The 23,841-nt window shown below is 40.6% G+C and overlaps 1 protein-coding gene across 1 annotated transcript in view; it reads right to left on the bottom strand.

Annotated features, from left to right (window-relative positions):
- Positions 1 to 11,641: 11,641 nt before the first annotated feature.
- Positions 11,642 to 23,841, bottom strand: part of LOC128686198 (receptor-type tyrosine-protein phosphatase delta) — a 27,409-nt gene continuing 15,209 nt past the window's right edge. The window contains exons 2-8 of the mRNA XM_053773022.2: positions 22,575 to 22,862; positions 22,159 to 22,310; positions 21,819 to 21,948; positions 19,327 to 19,426; positions 18,494 to 18,687; positions 14,502 to 14,786; positions 11,642 to 14,220 (exon numbers count right to left, since the gene is read on the bottom strand). Of these exons, the coding sequence (XP_053628997.1) occupies positions 13,640 to 14,220; positions 14,502 to 14,786; positions 18,494 to 18,687; positions 19,327 to 19,426; positions 21,819 to 21,948; positions 22,159 to 22,310; positions 22,575 to 22,862 (1,730 nt within the window). The 3' untranslated portion in view covers positions 11,642 to 13,639. The remainder of the gene's footprint in view (positions 14,221 to 14,501; positions 14,787 to 18,493; positions 18,688 to 19,326; positions 19,427 to 21,818; positions 21,949 to 22,158; positions 22,311 to 22,574; positions 22,863 to 23,841) is intronic.

The following is a 23,841-nucleotide window of genomic DNA, read 5'->3' as shown; positions in this document are numbered from 1 at the left end:
CTTTGTAATAGACTCAAATTTCATACATATATACAACAAATTTCCAAGAAAATTTCCAAGACCGTAGGCATACTATCGAAGATACGGTACTATGTTCCTCAGTCAGCCCTCCTGGCCCTATATCACTCACTTATTTACCCCTATCTCACCTATGGAATTTGTGCATGGGGCTCAACAACAATTAACCATATCAGACCACTAATTACCCAACAAAAGGCTGCAGTCAGAATGATAACAAATTCCCACTACAGGCAGCACACTCAATCAATATTCAAAACTCTAAACCTACTCACCATAACAAAACTTCCATACTTATTACTGCACCTATTACTTACATAGAACACTTAACTCTGATATAAACCCTCCCCTCAAACGTCTCCTTACCAACCTCAACAGAACACATAACCATAACACAAGGCACAGATCACTCTTTGATGTTCCTCGTGTCCATCTCACGCTATGCAAAAACTCAATGCACATAAAAGGCCCTAAAATCTGGAATTCATTACCTGTAAATATAAAAGAAACACTATCTGTTTATAAATTCAAGTCTCTTCTCAAAGATCACTTACACACCCACAATCAAATAAATACTGAATAATTTTATCTTATAAATTGTATATCTTAAATGTTTCTCATAATTGTATCACATGAATGTTAAACCTAAGACCCAATCAAACATTGTTATTTTTTAATTACACTACCTAACAGAATATTCCATTCTACTGATTGTACAGCAATGCATGCAACCATATGACCTGTTTTTTGTAATACTCATTTGTGCTTAATTATTATATGTTTACAATAATGTTCTACCACTGAATACATCGTCGCTTAGTTAATCTTAAGTTAATTTTAAGCCTGCCCATAATGCTATGCATACAAGTGGCTTTGGCATGCTGCATTTAACTGTATTCTTTTGTACTACTCTGTATCATGTTCAAATTAATAAACAAATAAATAAATAAATAAATACATATTGTACTCCCCGGGATAACCCCACTCAACAACCTGCGCCTCCCCCACCTAAACACCAGCGCCTCCCCCACCCAATTTCCAGGGGAAGTTTTCCCCTTCCCCTCCTCAAACTCCACCAGGCCACCACGGTCAAATTCACTACCTTCCACACACCATACCCGCCCAGCATGTCATACTCCACTCCTACAGTCTAGTCTAGCAGATGGATGCCAACCAGGAAGAAGCAAGCAGCCAGGGAAATGGCACGGCTGGCAATACTAGGAGAGGCAAGTGTCGGTCATGCTTACAGCTTCGTTGTCTCTAATGGTTTCCTCCGCAAACACGGTAGTTGCCCTGGTTCAGGATGTCCTCCTGTGGAAAGTGATGATCCAGAGCCACCTCAGGCACCTGAACCCACTCCAACAGATCTCATCTCATCAGACAATATCTTGGAAGCAATTAAAGCAACAGGTACGAGGACACTCACACATATTCCCAAAGCAGCCCGTCCACACGCAGCTGGGAAACTTACAGACCTCCTGAAAAAAGTAAACGATGGTTCCACTATACTAAATGCTCAACCAATCATCAAGGCATGGCACAACTTGCTACTTTTTGGCAATGTCTGCTTAGCTGTGCCGGAAAGAAGGGGAAAGAGGCTAACATCAATGATAATTAAATCCTTAAGAGACTTTCTAAGAGCTGATAAGCTCATTCACCTTCCCATCAATAGAAAAATGGGAGAGGCAGAACCCCCACTCACTCCATTGACAGTGAAAAAGTCAGAGTCCAGGTGAGCAAGAAAACTGAAGAGGGCAACACAGTGGGGGCAATCAGAATTATTACCAGTGAAGATACAGTTGCTCCCAGGGATGCTGACACGGCTGAAACACTTAGAGGAAAGCACCCTGCCAGGGAAACCAGGGGCACCAACAGTTCCAACACCTCTGTCCCCACTGTGGAACCATTGATTGTGGAAGACTCAGACATTTACAAAGCAATAATGTTCCCATCTGGCTCTGCTGGGGGTTACACTGGAATAAGGCCACAGCATTTAAAGGAAATGGTTAATCCAGTTATTGGGGAAATTGCAGAGACACTGTTTTGAGAGATCACAAGGTTCATCAACAATTCCTTGGCTGGCCTGATTCCTGATGAAATTAGGCCTTTCTTTTTTGGTGCAACACTTCGTGCACTTAAAAAGAAGGATGGAGGAATTTGGCCAATTGCAGTAGGCAACACATTATGCCGCCTCGTATCCAAAGCTGCTGTCTGAAGTATTCGTGCACAGGCAGCCATGATGCTTCAACCAAACCAGCTTGGCTTTGGGGTCTCTCAAGGAAGGGAAGCAGAGGTTCATGCAACAAGGGCGTATATCAACAACCTGCCTGAGGACAATGCAGTGGTAAAATTAAATTTCAAGAATGCATTTAATCTCCTGAAAAGAGACGTGGTATTAGCAGCAGTACAAGAACATTTCCCTGGTCTCTTCCCTTTTGTTTCAGCTGGGTATAGCAAGAAATCAATGCTTCTCTTTGGAGAGCATGAAATCACATCATCGGAGGGTGTCCAACAAGGAGATCCTCTTGCACCATTTCTCTTCTGTATAGCAGTTAGGAAAATCACAGTCAGACTGACCAGTGAGCTAAACATCTGGTTCTTAGATGATGACACACTAGCAGGTACAAAGGAGTCCCTCTTAGATGATCTTACACAGGTAATGACACGGGGACAGGAAATGGGTCTCATCCTGAATACATCCAAGTGCGAAATCATCTCAGTCACTCAACAAGTGATAAATGCAGTGAGATCAAAACTACCAGGAGCAGCAGTCATTGCCCCCACAAATAGTGTCTTGCTAGGAGCACCTCTGGGAAGCAGTGCCATTGACACAATTCTCAGGAAGAAATTGGAAGAGTTAAGGAGAATTGAACAACGAATAGGCAATCTGGACACCCACGATGCCTTGTACCTTCTCACAAAGTGCTTGAGTCTGCACAGGTTGACATATTTCCTAAGATGTGCACCTTCATATGATAACCCTATACTGCACGAATATGACAGTATCCTGAGGCAGATTTTTACGAAAGTACTTAACCTTACTCTAGAAGACGGGCAGTGGAACCAAGCTACACTTCCAGTCAGACTAGGAGGCATTGGTGTCTGCAAGTCATCACAGATTGCACTACCTGCTTGTAGCAGCGATTCTCCCTGAACATCTTAGGGACAAGATTGGAGTCCAGGACCAAAAGTTCATTGACGGAGCCATGATCTGGGATAATCTAATGGGCTGTGAAACCAGACCTGCTCCCCCCAACAACTATAAACAGTCGCACTGGGATAGTCCAATAGTGGAAAATATAGCCTCAACAATGCTTCAGAGTGTGTCAGGGAAGGATAAAGCCCACCTCCTGGCAGTGAGAGCCCCTCATGCAGGGGACTTTCTGTTGACTGTTCCCAACTCCAGCCTTGGCACACGCCTCGACCCACAGACCATCCGCATCGGTGCTGCCCTTCGACTTGCCGCCCCTATTCTCGCCGAACACAGGTGTATTTGTGGCAGTGAAGCAGCAGACCGATTCAGGAACCATGGTCTTGTGTGCCGTAAATCCGAGGGAAAGATCGCAAGATATGAGGAGGTTAATAACATTATCAAGAGGAGCCTCACAACAGCTGGATGCCCAGCAGTAAGGGAACCACCCCAGCTATGCAGATCTGATGGCAGCCAGAAGCGTCCAGATGGTATCATACTTCAATCCTGGACAGACGGGAAGCAGGTGGTGTGGGACTATACATATTCATCTACCTTGGCTGATACCTATCTCCAATACACCAGGGAGGAAGGAGGGGCAGCTGCCAGCTTCAGGGAGTCTCAAAAGTCTAGAAAATATGGAGAACTTGCCCATCACTATATGTTTGTTCCCATAGGCTCGGAGACCCTTGGCTCATGGGGAAAGAATGCATCTAAATTCCTTAAGGAGCTGGGAAAAAGACTCATCAGGGTAACTAGGGATCCCAGGGCAGCTAGTTTTCTGTTCCAGCAGCTCAGTGCAGCTGTTCAGAGGGGTAATGCCTGCTGTATTTTGGGCACACGCCCCAGCTCTGAGGAGCTGGATGAGGTTTTCGCCTTATAATCGGTCATACACACGTAACAACATGTACCGTATATGCCACCTTTAGATCAAAATGTATCTCTTAAATCTTCTGTACCATATTATGTAATAAAATATTCCTATTCGTAAAAAAAAAAACGAAAAGATGGGGGTGGTAGGGGAAGTGGAATATTCAAACAGCTTCAGGAAGAAATCCAAATATTCTTCCTTGAAGCCTTTTCATCCATGTGAGGGAAAAGTTCAATAGATAGGAGTAGCGAGGGAGTGTATAGTAACAATAGTTTCATTGCCGGCTACTTGTTAAGGTAGGGTAAGTCCAGCTCGGGCTATTCCCCCCCCCTTTTTTTCCCCTCCCCGAAAGTGATAGTTTGATTGCCAGCTGCTTGTTAAGGTAGGGTCAGTCTAGCTCCCCCTATCCCTTCCCCTCCCTCTTCCCCCCCCCCCCCCGAAAGGTGACGTGTGGGGCTTCGGTCAAACAGTAAATCACTGGACTCACAGCACCAAGCACTACTGTAAGTACACACCTGATCATATTTTAGTGGACTTATTGGTTGAAAGCTTCACTTTTGACCAATAATTAACTTAGTCCTTTCAGTCTTTATCGGTTAAATATTTTAACAATCACCACATCTTTTAGGTATTGTACTTATCATGGAGAGTGATTTCTTAAGCAGTGGGTAATCTGTCTCTCTTTACAGCTTGGAATGACAGAGAGGGTCACCTGCCAACCAACGAGAAGAATAGAAGGAGACAGACTAACGTCCTAAGACGTCCCATGTTTAATCTACTTACCTGTTATGTAAGCCAACACAGGACCTAACCCCTCATCATAGCAGTGGTAACGAACCTGTTTTCCTGTCATCTGAAGTAATTATTCACTGCTACACTCTGTGAAGAACGAGCCGGTGGTGGTCACCAACACCTGCTACCCCCCCCCCCACATCAGCAACGGCTACGATTTCAACACGCAGTGTCACCAACACCTGACACCCCATTACCACGATATACCTATATTAGCGTTGAGTTCAAATGTAATTTTTTTCTTTCCATTTTTCATTTTTCCTTCAATTAGGATATCCATTCATGTTTTATTGTTTTACATTTTCCGTTTCTAAATAATAGTGTTTATCATTGTCTGTTATTATTTCTTTTTCTATTCATTAATTTTCCTGAGGAGGAGCCAGCCTTGGTAATACTGACTGAAGTTGTTACAGGGCTGAGTAAGCCTTCACAATCCACTTATATATATATTGCCCTTACGGTTTTAGCGCTTCTTCGTGAATAATAATAGTAATAATAATAATAACAATAACAACAATAATAAAAGTAATTCAGATAGTCAAATGGGTTACTTATATTTACAAGTGTGTTAGTTATAAAAAAATCAATCTCCTCCCATTCTTTCTGTAGCTACAGAAATAATGGGAGGAAAATGACTTTTTATTTTTCTTTAACTAACACACTTGTAAATATAAATAACTCATTTTACCTTATTGCTGGTATATCTCCTTTATAGTATAATAATAAGGTATTAAAAGGACCCCAATGGAAATAAGTCACTCTGACTTTTTTGGGTTATCCCAGGTTCTGTACACATATGCTGCTATGTATGATAATCTATGTAATTGTATTTGTGTATACCTAAATAAACTTACTACCTTCATTACAAATCTTGGCAAATTACCCCAAGACACTACTAAAGTCACTTTCAGACTTCACAATGAGGCAGCCATTAATAACTTCACAACAGCAGTAACAAACATTGACTGGCACACTGAGCTAGAAATCTATACAGATATTGATGAATGTATTAATAATTTTCTAAAAAAGACCCAACACCTCTATAATAAGCACTGCCCTAAAAAAAACTAAACAGATGACAGCTAAGAGACTGAACAGTCCCTGGCTAACATCCAGCATCCTCAAATCCATAAATACAAAACACCTATATGAAAAACAGTACAGAATGGGGTCACATAACCAGAGACCAAACAAAACGTTACTCGTCAGCCCTAACCAGCCTGATAAGAAGGGCTAAAAAATTGCATTATGAGAACAGATTATCCAACTTAAGAGGTGATATGAAAAAGACCTGGAAAACCCTATCAGAAATTCTAGGAACAAAAAAGATATCACGAAATAGAGAAATTAAATTAACAAAATCAGACGAACCCCAACTCCCAACTGAAACAGCAAACAGACTCAATGATTTCTTCTCCACTATAGGAAAAAACCTTGCCAATAAAATCCCAAGCTAAGATACCCCACCCAATGACTACCTCACTGGCAACTACCCGAACACACTGTTCCTAGCTCCGACTAACCCTTATTATCAACACACTAAAAAACAAGACAGGAGATTTATATACCTTACCACCCCTTATATACAAAAAAGCGTCACAAGTGCTATCACCAATCATTGCAACACTCTTTAACAAATCCATTGAATCCTCTACCATCCCTACAGTTCTCAAAATAGCAAGGGTCACCCCGATCCATAAAGGAGGGGACCAAGCAGACTTGAATAACTACAGGCCAATATCTAATTTACACCCTCTCTCTAAAATCTTCGAAAAATTAATTCACAAGCGAATCTATTCCTACCTCATCTCCCAAAACATACTCAACCCCTGTCAGTTTGGGTTCAGACCTAATAAAAATACTAATGATGCTATTATACACATGCTAGAACATATATACACTGCAATCGAGAAAAAAGAAGTCCCACTGTGAATCTTCATTGACTTACGTAAAGCTTTTGATACAGTTGACCATGACTTGCTCCACATAAAATTGTCGCACTGTGGTATAAGAGGGCACTCCCTCAACTACCTAAAGTCATACCTCAGCAACAGAAGCCAATATGTGTACACAAATGGGGCAAACTCTTCCGCTCAGCCAATTACAGTTGATGTCCCACAGGGAAGTGTCCTTGGCCCTCTTCTCTTTCTCATATACATAAATGACCTACCAAATGCATCGCAACTACTCAAACCCACACTATTTGCAGATGACACTACATACGTCTTCTCTCACCCGAGCCCAGTCATGCTAGCCAATACAGTAAATGCAGAATTACAAAATATCTACCTGGATGAGGACTAACAAACTTACTCTAAACATTGACAAAACCTACTTCATTCAGTTTGCTAACAGAGCTACAGATGTCCCTCTTAACATAATGATAAACGGATCACCTATCACAAAGCTCACAGAGGAAAAATTCTTAGGAATCCACCTTGATAATAAACTCAAATTTCAAACACATATACAACAACTTTCCAAGAAAATTTCCAAGACCGTAGGCATACTATCGAAGATACGGTACTATGTTCCTCAGTCAGCCCTCCTGACCCTATATCACTCACTTATTTACCCCTATCTCACCTATGGAATTTGTGCATGGGGCTCAACAACAATAAACCAAAGAAAGACGTCGCCGAGTAAGTATTTGAGATAGTTAGGGCTACGTCTGATAGAGGATATTACTCCATTTTCTTTGACAGATTATAAGGATTATTTGCATTAAAGAAAACTCATTAAGCTCCAATATGGAGTTAATCCTTCTTTGAAGGAGTGAACCCTTCAAGGGAGGCTCCTTGACGCTGGTGAGGGGCTCTTGATCTAGGAAATTGGATGTGTGTTCCAGTTCCCTGAATTTAGTCTGAACACCTTCCATTCCCCCCCCACGAACAGGAGCTGTATAATACCTACGGGTTTAGCGCTCCCCATGATTATGCCCGAAATGCCTAGCCATGCTAGGTGTCCTAGTGGCCCCCTCTGTAATTAGTATTTTATAACATGTAAACCACACAATATCCAAATCCTGTAAACCCCACATTGTAACCCTTATAGAGAATAAACTTGATTATAATAATCCAGTAGTGAAGCAGGAGCACTGCCACATGGCAGATCTATGGAAGATACAGCATCAAAGTAGGGGTAAGCCTAAGCCTATGTATCGGAGGATAGGAAAGCCTTGCAACCCAGGCTACAACAGGCTAGGAAGGAATAAATATTTGCCGAAAAAATAATTATCTGTGTTAAATATAAAAGCAACCTGATTTTTTTTTTAAGTATGATGAATAGCCGGGGATCGAACCCCCGATATTTTAGCACATCTCCTGAGAAGCCTGCCAAAATTCCAAGACGCCTTAGTCCACTTGGTCATCAGTGGCCAGGACCACTGGACATGTCACCACTGATGAGAGCCCATATGTAGCTATGGAAGCTGCTGGAAAATACTCGTTCGTGGATGCATTAATTAATATGTGTACTGCTCGTGAAGACCGGGAATACAAACGGGAGGAGAATGAAATTAATTCTGTAACTTCCACGGCCATGTATGTGTCCGCATCAAGGATGACATGTCCAGTGGTACTGGGCACCTGATCTGTGAAGCATTGATGGACAAGTGGACTAAGGAAGGAATAAGTGTAGTGAGAAAAAACTGTTAAAAAATCGAAAAAAAAACGCAATCCGTTTGTTTCTACCATTTTTCTAAGAAGTTTTATCTCTGTTTTATCAATAAATTGGATGACGTCATCAAAATGACACACCGACACCAAGTATGTCATTTTTGTATTTTTTTTTTTTTAATATTATAAGTTTTGTGTCAATGTTTAGAAAACACACTACATGACATTTTCTCAAGCTACTGGAGGGTATAGAGTCCCAGTGATTCAGAACTGGGGATCCCTGGAACCCTGGGGTTCCCAGAGAAATAGTGATAAATTTAGTGACAATTGCATTTTTGAGTCATTTTTGTGTTTTATTTTATATTCGTTATTTTACTGTACACATACATCTACATACAGAAATCCTGTGGCTGAGCTGAGGAATTATTATTATTATAGTCATGGGGAGCACTAAACCCGTAGGATTATACGGCGCCTGTGGAGGAGGGGGATGGAAGGTATTTAGGCTCAATTCAGGGATCCAATTTCCTAGATCAAGAGCCCCTCACCAGCGTCAAGGAACCTCCCTTGAGGGGTGAGTTGAGGAAGAGTTCTAAATAGGGTGTTTGAGGTGAAAGATGAATTGCAGGAATACTTTCAAGAAAATAATAAGAAAGATTTGGTCAAGTGCTTTGAAGATGAAGAAATAGTTGAGGAGGCCAGCCTACTTAGCAGACATTTTTCATTACATAAATCAGCTGAACAAGTCACTGCAAGGCCCGGGAGAAAATGTATTAACATCAAGTGACAAAATTCTTGGATTTAAAAGAATGAAACTTTGGAAAAAATATGTTGCTAAAGGAAATCTTTGGAAGTTTCAACTTCTGCTGAGACTTAAAAGTGAAGAAGGATGTCAGCAAATTTCAAGTCTTATTGAAACCCACCTAGAAGAACTGTGAATGAAAATCGAATATTATTTCCCCTTTCAAGACTAAGTGTATAACTGGATGAGGGATCAATACTGTGAATTTTCTGCTCATTCTGGGAACTTGGCTTTAAATGCACTTTTCAACTTCTTACAAGTGTGAGCAAGCTTTTTCTTATTTAACAAGTATCAAGACCAAAGACAGTAATCGTCCCCTTTCAGTTAAAGATCAAATCCGTGTGTGTTTATTTAAAGTTCGACCCCAAATTAAGTATTTGTGTACCAAAAGACAACCACAGGTTTCACATTAGAGAGGCAAATTTCATTATCTAAGTTGGCCTCAAAAAAGTAACATTTCCTTGACCCTTATGTTTGTACATACGACATTGTACCTTGATTTTTCTTATGCCTTTTCAACAATGTCAAAAAACGATTTAAGTTATTGTAATAGTTAATATCTGTTTCCGTTCTGTTAATATGTGTTATACTTAATATTGGTTATTTATGTTTTTTTTTTTTTACAGATATGGTTATTTTTTGTGTGAATGAAAACCTTCGTTTGTGGTCTCTTGAGCAACCAAATTAATTTCATTTTTTTTTCTTTGCATTGTTAATAAACTTGAGAAAAACGTAAGTTATTTTTTGTTTAAACCAGTTATCAGAAAAAACAAAAATATATTATATTTTCCGCATGAACTTTAAGTTTGTAAAAGAGAAAGAAAGATATTAATAATGATATATAATAATTTTTATATAGGGGTTCCCTGGGACATGAAAATTATTTTAAGTGCTCCGCAATGGTAAATAAGTTTATTATTATTATTATTATTATTATTATTATTATTATTATTATTATTATTATTATTATTATTATTATTATTATTATTATTATTATCAAAAAGAAGCGCTAAACCACAAGGCATCCTAAACGCTGTCTAAACGCTGGTTTAGACAATGTTGTCCAGTCAGTTGCCAATATAATCCTGACTCGGTTGGACGTCACGCATTGCTTCTCCTAATTTCGTTAATTTATAATAATCATCTGTATTTCTACAAGTACATGTGCAACATATAAAGACCTAGCTGACATCAGTGACGTACTTTATAGGAAACCTTAGGTTATGCAGAGCTCTTCGGGCAAATTAGGATAATTTTGTCCCCAAGATGCTACCCACACCAGTTGTATTTACTGCTAGGCGAACAAGAACATCAGGTGTCTTAAGGTTAGGTTAGGTCAGGTTCATCAGGAAACAGGACAAGAAGTGTTTCCTGACGCGGGTCTTAGTCAGATGATGCCCTGCCATTGGAGCTTTTGGTCATCTGACCGAGGCCTTAAACTAGTTTACCGGTCCACCCCTTTAAGAATTATGGTCATAGTTATAACCATTTAGGGTAATAGATAAAGAAAAGCATCCTAATGTTTCCATCCTTGCCGGGCATCGAACCACGGATCTCGGTAGCAACCGAGCCACCGAAATCATGCTACTGGTGAGGAAGGGATGCGAAGACTAGTAGAATTGGTGGAAAATCGGTGTTTTATGCTGAGGAGAGTGTGAGGAAGGAAGAAGCATTGTCTCGTGATGTTTGGTGACCATAAATAACAAAGAACAAAAAGGCACAATACCGTGATTGGAATAATTCACAAATAACCCGCAAATAGGAGAAAGGAGCTGACCACGACGTTTCGGTCCGACTTGGACCTTGTTTTTCTGAAGAGTAAGTTATTTTTCTCTTAGTTACATTTTTTTATTTATGAATAAATTATGATTGTTACGCACGTTATTCAGGAATCATGATTTTACAAACCCATACGGAATTTGTAAGTCTACCATTCGTTAACAAAAAATATACGAAATTAAGAATTTCTGTAGATACAATATAATATGTCATTCAATTCCTTGCATACAATACGTCTTTAGTCTTTAACAATTTGGCACAAATTTTACTAAGGTGTTGCCATATCAAAAATCATTATTTTTTTTCCTCGTATTTTTAGGCAAATATCATGAAACTTCCAGTATATATATATATATATATATATATATATATATATATATATATATATATATATATATATATATATATATATATATATATATATATATATATATATATATATATATAAATGTTAAAATGTTAGAAAAGGCATAAATGTTAAAATTAACACCAAAAAACTTTTTGCAATAACCGAACTTTGTAAACATTTTGTGTAATAAGCAAGATTAATTTTAGGAAAATGAAATTGTAAGTTAATGTTATATTCTTTAAAATACATACATGTATATTCTTTTAAAATACATAGTAAAAATAACAAAACTACAATCATCAAAAAAAGTTTTTAGCCTTCCTCATAGCAAAATCATCCAAAAGTTCATCAAAATTTTCACTGGACAGAATGCTGTGTGGACAACCCCTCTTGAGATATTGTGGCCCTTGGTTCATTTTTAATTCTTCTGAGGCATGAAAAAGACCTTTCTACCGAGAAGGTAGTTCCCATTAAGCTAAGAAATAGAGAAGGGCATCTGAATTTTTTCCTTGTATATAATTTGGTAAAGGTCTGTATGAGACAGTGACTGCTCTTTTGTAGGCCTATGGCTTTGGCTCACAGGTGAAAATGCAAAAGTTCATCAGCAACTTTCAGGTGAACATCTGGGTTATGTTGCCGTCAACAGTTCAACACCTTGATGAATTTCTTGCTAAGATGCTGTCAGATTAGCAAGAAAGGAAAACAATTGTGCAACATCACTGTACACAGTAGCTCTTCTTAAATTGCTTCAAGTGCATCTAGTATAGGAATGAAGGATTTTATCATAAACTTATCTCTTAAAGAGAGTTCATCTAAGGCATCAACACCAGGGGCACATCCATCATTTCCTTGCAGTTTCCTTACTCTGTGTGTCCTTGTGACAGTTTCTTAGTTAACATTTGGCAAGGTGACTTTTGCTAGTTGCTCATCAAAATCTTCTCTAATTTTGCTTAAGAGTCCTGAAGTGAACTGTATAAACATGCACAAGTACTCAATAAGAGTTCTGATTTCTGAATGACTTTGCTGACCTTGTGAAAATGGCTCAGCACACGGGTCCAAAAATGTAGCATAAACAGAAACCCCAGTTCTTCCATATACTGCAAAATAGTGTTAGCTTGAAGCCTGGTATCAACATTCTCATTAACATCAGAGTACAAATGACTGAGGGTCCTCAGTCAACTTATCTCACTGCTTTCCTGGAAGGACAAAAGACCCGGGCCGGGAGAGTACCGGCGAATAAGAAAAAAAATCAATACAGAAAGGAACATTACTGAAGGGTTGTTTAGAGACTACAGTGAATTATGACAGCATTGTAAGAAAGGCTTATGACAGTGTCAAAAATTTTATACACCTTGGCCGGAGGCCTCCTAGATTTTGAGGCCCTAGGCTTCAGCCTGCCAAGCCTCTATAGGTAAATCCGGCACTGAGTGTCTAGCAAGATTGGGTGTGTCATCACTGGCAATAATGACTACGTCAGCATCTGGCAATAATGACTACATCACCATCTACCTATAATTACTACGATGACATATGGCAATAATAGGAAGATGGAAAAAAATACTGCATTCAAAGGAATATTGTATTTAAAATTTTTGTTTCCTGTTCAACATTACCGGGAGAGACAAACCTTGTTCATACTTCATAATGAAAATATTACTCACTAACTCAAACTAGAGATAGTTTAAGATATAAAAATAGACCTGTTGAGAAGAAACGAAAGCCGGAGCCTAAAATTCCTTCATTAAATACCAGTAATTTCTGACTACAGCGACACATTTTGATATGTTGTCTTCCTCAGCAGACAGAGAAGTTGATAAATTCTGGTGATAATTGTTGACAATCATTATTATTTTAACGGGGATGCACTAAACTAGTAGAGTTCACACAGACTCTGGAGGATGGGAGGCAATCAAGTTTGATCTCAGAAAATGGTGTTTAACTATAAGTAATATAAATAATTAAAAATGTTTGAAAATCTTTCAAATATGTGAAAATATTTTGAAAAATAATGATTTTTCGATCCTCCAACTGTCGAATCCATTCGTCCCCTGACGAATGGATTCCCAGTGTCTTTGGTAACTGGAAATTTCCAAAGAACCGAGGGAGGCTTCGGAGTGACATGGGATATTACCCCAGTCATGGGGAAAACGCTGAAGAAAACCAAGTGAAGTATTACTGGATGTGGTGCGGATGAACCTCCCTGGGAGCCAGCCACTTTAACCTAGCTGCAGAGGGTGGTATATGTAAATTCCGTGGGGTTACTCTGGCCGACGCTAGATTTGGCCACAAGACTGAAGGTGTAATCCGTACACTCCTTCAGGCCTGTAACTGTGTAAATCACTTTGAATTCTGTCGGGTCAATAACATTTTGTGGGCCACCGCGGGTTCCATCGCTGGCCTCCCAGGTGATGATGTACTCGCTGGCACAGCGTTTGTTTATCTCAGGCTGGAACCATTCCAGTGAGATGGAGTCCTTGGTCACACCATTCAGTCCAAACTCCCGTGGCGAGGAAGGTATGCCGTCCTGGGTCTTGTTACGAACCTCCCTCCAAGCTGATGCCTTGCCAGTGGGAGAGAGAAGACGCAGTTCGATGAGATAGTTAGTACAGGCTTCAAGACCCGTGATGAAAGTCTCAATGAAATCGGTGGCGCGTGAGGCCATCAGCCCCGACTGGTCGAGGTCGGTGACCTGCAAGTCATACGTCTCAACGCACTGCTTGTTGACCTCTGGCAGCTCGAAGGTCACAGTCAGCTCGTTAGTGTGAGACTCTATTACTTGCAAGTTATTCACTGGTTCAGGTGCTGAGAAAATATGATATTAAAGTTAGTCTTTACACTTGGATGACTTCATGTTTGTTATAAAGATTATGTAGGCCAAATCGCTTATATTACATTTCACTGCAAAAAAAAAAAGGTAACTACGAATGTTAAAAGGCGCGGCTGTGAGTAGTTGTGGGCAGGAGTGAGTGACTGCGAGTAGGAGAGGGCAACTGTGAGTAGGAGAGGGCGGCTGTGAGTAGGAGAGGGCGGCTGTAGGTAGAAAAAAGTGTGATGTAGACACTACCGAAAACACTTTTACTCACCGACATCATAAGTGGCTGTACTGTTACCGACGACGACGCTATCGAGGCCACTAGAGCTGGCGACAGTGACGGTGACCTGGTAGGTGGTGCAGGGCAGCAGGTCGGTGATGGTATAGCCACTGCTTGAGTCAGACACGTTGACACAGTAATCCTGTGGGTGAATGCCGTCGGTCCAGCATATAATGTAGGAGGCGGCGCATCGATCATTCTCGTCCTTACCCCAGTGTACGACAATGGAGTCTTCGCTGGCTGGGTCCACCTCGATGTAAGGAACTGGCTGCGGCACTGTCAAACACACCTCATTAGAATTTACCAGTAATCCGTATTTAGGTAACGTGTGACGAGCTCTCGGTCCCTCCTGGAACCATTGTCAAGTGACACTGTCAAGCTGTGACTTGACAATGGTCCAGGAGAGACCGAAATGTCGTCATAAGTTACTTGTGAGTTTTCCTTAATTGATTCACATGAAAATAAAACAAAATAACCACTGTAGCAGACTTACTATGCCCTTCAAGGAAGGTGCCTCGGTACTGCTAAAGGGCTCTTGATCCCAAGATTTGGAGCAGTCACCTCCCTTTCCTCAAATCAAATCTGATTACCTCCCATTTACCCTTAGCTGTATGACCCCGATGGGTGTAGCGCATCCAGATGAATTAACAATTAGCCAGATCAGATATTCATTTGGGACCATTTATTAAATGAGTGGTTGTACACATGTAAATTTTGCTTAATTCTTAATTATAAGTAAAAATATTTATTTAGAGTACATGTCAAAGCTCATCCTTAAGCTCCTCGACCTGTATTGATATAGAACAACACTTAATAACCCGCAAGTGTTTGGTATATGTTCTAAAGAGATACAATCATGATAAATCTTGAGTACTTGAGTATTATTAGTTTAGTCACTGGACAGCTCTTTACGTGTTACCTCCCTCATGTGAGTAAACACTACGACATATTTATCAGAAAACGTTTCGGTCTTGGGACCTTGATCACTTCTAATATACAGAGTATGTTCTATGTATAATCTTCGTCAAGACAGGTGTCCTGGTACGGGTCTTAATCTTGCGATGACCCGTCTCTGGCTCCCGAAGGAGAATGGGTTCTGCAATGTTGCAGCATGTACTGCTCAAGCATTATTCTGGACAGTGCATCTGATGCATCTCATAAGCGACAACGCCGTCTGTAATCTTTAGGCTCCTGCCAGGAAGCCAAAGATTACAGACTGTAGCCCCACACCTCTATCTTTTACAGCGGACGTCTACACCATCCCCTGTGGATACTGTCCCAGGAAATATGAATGGGAAACAGGCAGAAATCTCTCGGTCTGCTTGAACGAACATCGAAACGCTAGTAACAGAGACGACTTAAGATACGCCTGTGTCCTCCACAGGGACTCCACGGGACATTTGATGAATTGGGATGAGACACAGCTTGTCCTCACTGAACAAGATCTTAGACGCCGACGATATATGAAAGCCTTGCTAATCACACTCACCGACACCATAGAACATAACACTGGAAACTACAAAAATTTCGAAAACATTAGCATACATGATGATCAACCAGGCAACGCAGGAGTCACATGATCCCACTGTCTACCCGTCATCATAATATGGCATTCTTCAGGTCACCATGTGTCACACACCTCACTCTCCACCTATACATACTGTCTTTTAACCTTTGTATGTTTGATATTCTACAGTGTCGACAACCTGTCCCAAGATGAGCTTCTCCAACAGAGTCAAGATAAAACCATCTAGTGGTACGATCAATGACTCCACCAAGCTTGCCCTTGCTGTGGCAGTCAGGGGTCTACAGGTCAAACTTAATACCATCCTCTCACTCCAAGAAGCCTTCATTATTGTCTGTTAAGACGATGTTGAGGCTGAAAAACTACTGACCTCTGCTTTATCTACTCTATCAGACCGTGGCTTCAAAGTCATGTCCTCTACTGCCTTACGGGCTAAGAGGACTGTCCTCTTGAAGAGACTTGACAAACTGATTACAATACAACCTGTTGAAGACTAAAGACCTCCATAGAAGAACAAAATCCCTGGGCTACAGTTGAAAGCATCACCAAGATTCCTACTGCCTCCTCCATGCTGAAAATCACTTTTACTGATGTGACAATGGCTGCCCAAGCTGTGGCTGAAGGCCTGGACTTATACTGTTACTTCATTAACTCCAGTCATATTGAAGCTGAGCGGTACCATCATATTACTCAGTGCACTCAGTACACTCTACAAAAGACTGCCCCACAAAAGACAGAAAGTTCTGCTCTACCTGCGGGTCTGAAGGCCACGATTCCAAGATTTGTACTTCTACTGCCCCACTTAAGTGTCTCAACTGCAAAAACAATCACCATACTCTCGCTGCAAAGTGCCCCACTCGTCGAGAAATTCTGAAAAAAAAAGCCAGGAAGCAGAACAGAAGACACCTTCCAAGTCACCTACTTACGCTGCGATCACCAAACTCCAGGCCGACACAACAAAACTTTTAAAAGCTACCCAACCCTCCACCACTACTCCATCAGCTTATGAACCTACGAAAATTCATTACTGTATGCTATATGCACACATGCATAATATGGCGTTACCAAGCTCCTTCAACACTGTTATTAACGAGCTCTTCCGATTGAACAACATGCCAAACTTTACTTTCCCAGATTCTCCACCATCTGCCGACATCATCAAGCTCACCAAAGAATTAGGCAACATCACAACACCTGAAATTCCATCTCCAAGAAACAATCAGTCAGCGACTTCCAACATCACCACCGCTGTGGACCAATCACCTAAGTCTTCAGCCAGCGGAAGCATCGACACAATGCCCAGCCCTTCTAGGGCAGGGTAGGTGCCTGAGCCAGAGCTTTCAGCTCACAAGACTGTCATTCCCATTAGCCCCCTTGGGACGGGGATGGCAGACCAGAGAGGCCTAACTTCTCCCTACGAGCCCCGTGAGGGCGGGGAATGTGGCTAGGCCTGGGGACAGTTGGTCCCGGATGAGGAGTACGATTGACACCATGCCCAGCCCTTCTAGGGCAGGGTTGGTGCCTGAGCCCGAGCTTGTAGCTCACAAGATGAGGGGGTACTTGTGCCTCCTCCCATGGAAGATTTAGGTCTCAGACACTCCCTAGACAGGGAGCCAGTGCCGGGCCACCACTTGGAAAAGGCCCGGGCCGAGAAAATACCGGCGAATTTTTAACAACAACAACCTAAGTCTTCCACCTCTTCTGCTACTACTAACGAACCACCTGCTTCATCTCCAACTCAACCACCAAAAGCCAAGAAAGCTAAGACACTCCCTCCTGAAAATCCACCTCAAGATACTCAAAGACCTGAAGAAATGGAAGAGGAAACAATATTTAGGCCAACTGAACCCCTCACCTTCAATACATATAACCCTCACACCCCGTCGCTATATGCATTTCAGGTCATCTATTCCATGCACCATGGTAGTATCAAGTACACTGTTGCTCCTGGCTGCGATCCCCACACTGAAACTGCCCTAATTGCAGACTTAGAAAAAGACAGCAAAAGTCTGCTCAAACTTCAGACTTCAAAATAGCTCAACGACAGGAACGAAAAACTAACAAAACGCAGATATGAAGAGTTATCCACTAATCAACGCTGATCCTGTCTCCTCTCTGCATACTTAACGACCAATTATATTGAAGCATGCCTCCCTCTCCACCCCGCTTCCCGCCGATCTCTAGCAACCAATCGCCGACCAGATCTACAGATCAACCACCTTGATGCAGCCTACACAGGTTGCCCACGTCGTCCACATCCTCAGCCAAGTCCTGATCTCTCCAGCTCTATCCCACGATCGCCTCAGCTGCTGGGTTAAGCCCTGGCTTAACTTTTCCTCATTAAAGATTTCCAAATGTTGCACAAGTAACTCATTCTTCATCCTCATGTTCTTCAAAGTTTTCATCACTTTATGGAGGCTGATAAATTTCCGGACTACGTGTAGAGACGGTTTCTTACCAGTGTCATCGGTAGCAGCGTACTTGGTGACCGGAGCGCTGCTGAGGCCGCCTTCGCCCACGGACACAACTTCGATGGAGTAGTTGGTACATGCGTCGAGGGGACTTATGGTGGCACGGTTGTCGTAGTCTTCCTCGGCCCGGGGAGCACTGCGGCCGACCCGGGTCGTGATGGCACCGTAAGTGATGGCGTAGCTACAAACAAAATTACATGAGTCAGGGATATTCAGATGGTGAGGTAAAATAACTGTGCTAGAATGACGAATTACTTAGGGAAAGTTAGCTCTAGGCTATTATATTATTGATGGTATACCGTATAGACAAGTACTGAAGAGGCCCGCTATATAAAAATACCCAAGTGTTGCATATGCTTTTTTTTTAATCACCAGCGTTGGTCCTGGTAAAATTGATGTTATACTCAAGGAGTAGCGCTGGATCCTACTGTCTTTGAAAGCTCAACTGTACAGTATATAATCAAGTTCTTAACGGTTTACTTGAGTACAAGAACAGACTGCTTGATTGTGAGGAGGTATTTGATAGTTCACACTATTTAACAAGGCACGATTCTGAAGTTTTACTAGCAAATTACCATACTGATAGTGAACTATCTATGATAAGACGTCCGTCCTCGCAAATTACCCGAAAGTGTCCCCTAGTATTGTTGAAAATGGTATAAAATACTGACATGCTGAAGATTAAGACATATGTGCAACAGTTGGGTGTCTTTATTGATGAAACGTTTCGCCTACACAGTAGACTATTGAGAGGGATCCCTGATGGTTCACCTAAGGACATGAAACACCAGGATATCCTCCCTCCATACAAGTGACTTACTCCTTCACGCAGAGTGGGTTGATGTCTGGGTCGTTCCACATAATCTCGATGGTTGTCTTGGTGATGAGTCCAACCACAACGTCTACGGGCGGCCCAGGAGCTGTGCACCAGAATCCACAGAATTATTGCTTCAAGTATACTTATTACTAATAATTTACACACACACTCGTGCCTTGACATTGTTATCAATATTTCACTAATGGTGTTTTAGTAATTAACAAAAGCTCTCTTTTTTTTAAATAAGTAGAACAGTTGCAGCAAATGTGTCGAGGTGAAGAAGCTGTCCCTCGCCTTCTCTTTTTTTTCTGTTTATAGATGTTTTATGAGTTTTTTATTTGTCTGAATTTTTCTTTTGTCAGATGGTCGTGGTAGGTCCACGACCTGCCAGCGAGGGTCTGGATCCCTGCCCAGGGGCTCATGTTAGGGACCTGTGCACTAGGGAAGACCACTGCTAACCGGGGTTATTCCGTTGTCATAAAATAAGACTAGTTATCAAATTATCGTGAAATTCTAAGATCATGTTTTTACTTTTACTTTGAGTTTCACAGGAAATTTTTATTTCATTGTCCAGGATGGAAATAAAGAGTAAATTAGAATACAGCATTTGACATGGGACTTCCTTCCAAAGAAGTCATATTGACGACACATCAAGACATTGATGAGTCACTTTCAAAACCTTTCAGTGAGTATTTCATTGAACATCTCTCATTAATAAAGTATGGAAATGTTATAATATATATATATATATATATATATATATATATATATATATATATATATATATATATATATATATATATATATATATATATATATATATATATATATATATATCCAACATAATTAATAAAGACCAAATTCTTTTTATAAATTGTAAGTCTGAATCAAGCACTTCTAAATATCGAAGAAACATCTATAACCAAAAAAATATAACCAATTTTTTTTTACATCGGCGACAATAATAAAAATCGGGTATTTTATTGTAATTCTATTTTGTAACATAGATGTTAAAACTGACGAACATATTAAACAAAAATAGGCCTATGTACAAAAGTGCACAGGGAAAGTAAAACAGCCTTGTTTGTGCTAAATGGCGCACCACTGTTTGTTCATATTAAATTAAAATACAGCAGGACATACCTGTCTAGAAGACAGGTATGTTCTTTCTTCTGTCCTAAAAGTTGTTTGAACCTATTATTATCCATTTCGGGTTAATTCTATTCGATCTTACTACTTTATATGGAATAAATGTTGTTTGGGCAGCTAACGAGCTGTCTTCTGAAGGGATTTCTTTTGTTACCTGGTGATTCCTGCAACAGCCCAGGACAGAGTTGACATTAGTGATAATGTCAACTGTCTGAACTGAAATAATATATCTTACTTGTCCCAGTAAATCTTGTAGTTAGGTTAGGTAAGATTCGTCAGGAAACAGGACAAGTGTTTCCTGATGCGATGACCCACCAACAGAGCGTGTGGTCATCTGACCGAGGCCTCCTTCTGGCTTACCCATCCACCTCTTTAAAAATTAAGGTAATCTTGATTTGGTTTCAGGCCTAAACTTTGCATTACAAATTTGTCTAGGTTACTCTTTTTTGTTCTTCATCTGTTTACATTAGCTCTATGGTAGTGGTCTTCAACGTTCCTACACATGTGGGCCACAGCTGATGGTCAAATGTGTGATGAGGGTCGCACCTTGAAACACAAGATGAATCAACGTAGCAACTAACGTAACCCACGTTATAATAACAATAACAATTTACATCTCCCAGGATAACCTGGCACTAGCCAGAAGTGAGAGGCGGTTGTTAGAGGTGGCCATAAGGTTTTGGTGTAAAATGGCTTTTAAATATTTTGTAATTGTTGATACTGGGCAGTATGGAACCTACATAAAAGAGAATTAATAATTTCATGTGATGGCAGCATCCATTTCCTATGAGTGCCACATGCGGCCCGTGGGCCACATGCGGCCCGTGGGCCACAGGTTGGGGATCCTTGCCTCGGAGTCTATAGTGTTCATAGAATAATTTATTTGTTTTATTCATTTTCTTTCGATACCTGCTGGTACGTTCTGTTTGTCCTCTGCCCAGTTCTAAGAGCTGACTGTCAACTTAATGAACTGTACGTTATTACTCATTAGTGAGGCTATTTTATATACATGAAAAATATAATTAGAACCGGCTTTAACCCTTGTGACGAACCACTTGTAAAATCCATCTATTCTAATAAATTTGTGCGAGAGGATAACCAGCTGTGAAAAACCATCTGTAACATTACCTTTTATTTTTGAAGGACGTCTTTATATTACATTATCAAAAATCTTTCAGAAAACTGAGGTGTTGCACTTCTACCGTCTTCCCTTCATTATAAATATTTTTTTTAGAAAACAAAAGATGTACGAAGCATCGTACATCATCATTTTATGACATTTCGAAAAAAAATATATTCAACTAGTATAATTGTTATTTCAGGAAGTAAAGTGTCCTACTACTTACCTCCCAACTCTGTCTCAATGGTATCCTCCAGGGCGGTTCCCTCAGCACCGGAGGGAGTGACTGGTGTCACGGTGACGTGGTACTTGCCGCAAGCTTGTAGGGAAGTCATCATGACGGTCGTGTCACTCACCTGACAACAGAATGAATCAGTTACAGGTATGTTTACAATACTGGGGACAGTAGAAGCGTGGAGAGTTAATTTTGAGGTATCAGTCCCTACTAGCAAGGCAAAAGATTTTCACAAATGCACTTCTCACTGTCTGACACTCCTCCACAACCACCTACCACCAACACTCAACGTTTGACACTATCCTCACAATCATCTACCGCTGACACTTACCGTCTGACACTGACTTTCCTGGGAGCCATCGAGCCTTGAGCACACCTCATAGGACTTGGCGCAAATTGGGTTCTCAGCGGGAGCATTCCATTGAAGGGTCGTCCCGGAGTCGTTCTCAGATACAATCCTCAGATTGCTGGGAGCACTTACTTCTGCGGGTAAGTCAGAGCATCTTCTAAGTGGATTAATGATGAGCTTGTGACTGAATAAATTAGGGAAATTTTGACGCAAATATACTTTATACAATTGGCCACTGGTAAGAGTCCAGAAATATAAAAATCCACTCTGCCTACATCTCTATTCATCCCTACAATGGACCTGAAAATGATGAAAAAAGGCACTTTTTCACTACTGTTGTCTCGTATCTACCAAGCCTTCAAACATTAAATGGAACCTCGAAACAATATAAGACTCACCCTCATCGATCGTGTACCCAGTAATCGTCACTGAGTCTCCTTCCACTGTACCGCCGTTCGTCAAGTCATCGAAGATGGGGATGAGTTCGAAAGTGTGTTCCTTGCAAGCTTCCATGTATACGGCAGTGAAGGAGCAGTGACTGTCGCGGCATGGTATATCACTGCTGGAGTCGCCGTCTGTGATGAGTCTGTATTTGTGAAGCGTGTAGGAAGAGTCGCCAGCCACATAATCCCATTCCAGTACTATTTGCCCGTCACCACTGACTGCTTGGAAGTTCTCGATGTGGCCTGTATTGTACCAACATAATATAATGAGCCATGTTTTAGGGATGTGAGTGTGTAAATAATTGGTGGAATGATAAGGTAAAGGGCATGACAAAAGAAAAAAAGGTCGCTTATGAGAGGTTTTTACAAAGCATAAGTAGTATAAAAAGGATGGAGTATATGGAGAGTAAAAGAGAGGTGAAAAGAGTGGTGATAGAGTGTAAAAGGAGAACAAACGATAAAGTGAATGAGGCGCTGTCAACATATTTTGCTGAAAATTAGAAATTTTTTTGGAGTGAGATAAATAGGTTAAGAAAGCCTAGGGAACAAATGGGCTTGGCAGATAAAAACAGAATAGGGAAGTTAGCAGATGGGGAGTCGGAGGTATTGGGAAGATGGCGGAAATATGTTGAGGAACTGTTAAATTTGAATGAAGAGAGGGAGGCAGTAATTTCATGCATTGGCAAGGGAGGTATAACATCTCTTAGGAGTGAAGAAGAGCCTGAAATTAATCCTTGAACATCCACTGCCACGAGTGTCCTCGCAACATGAAACAAGTCTAGTTCGCTAGGCTCAGGTTGTTTGTAGGATCGATGGCATAGTGGATAGGGTGACACGTACGTTGTGTTGTCTCTTGAGGTGGGACAATGTGTCGTGGGGCTGAATCCTGGCCTGCCGCAGTTTGGTAAATGATATATAGTAAGACACATAGGCAAGAGTTAGGCATCTTTAATTCGAAATGTTGCCTATGTGTCTTACTTACCAACCTGTCGGTCTTGTATACCATTCTATATATATATATATATATATATATATATATATATATATATATATATATATATATATATATATATATATATATATATATATATATATATATATTCTCATCCCTGTTTGGTGTACTAGCCTCACGAGCAGCATTTATATATATATATATATATATATATATATATATATATATATATATATATATATATATATATATATATATATATATATATAT

Source organism: Cherax quadricarinatus, chromosome 9, assembly GCF_038502225.1.
Source record: "Cherax quadricarinatus isolate ZL_2023a chromosome 9, ASM3850222v1, whole genome shotgun sequence".
Classification (NCBI taxonomy): domain Eukaryota; kingdom Metazoa; phylum Arthropoda; class Malacostraca; order Decapoda; family Parastacidae; genus Cherax; species Cherax quadricarinatus.
Note: the sequence above shows the minus strand (reverse complement) of the source record. Positions and strands in the feature narration are given on the sequence as shown.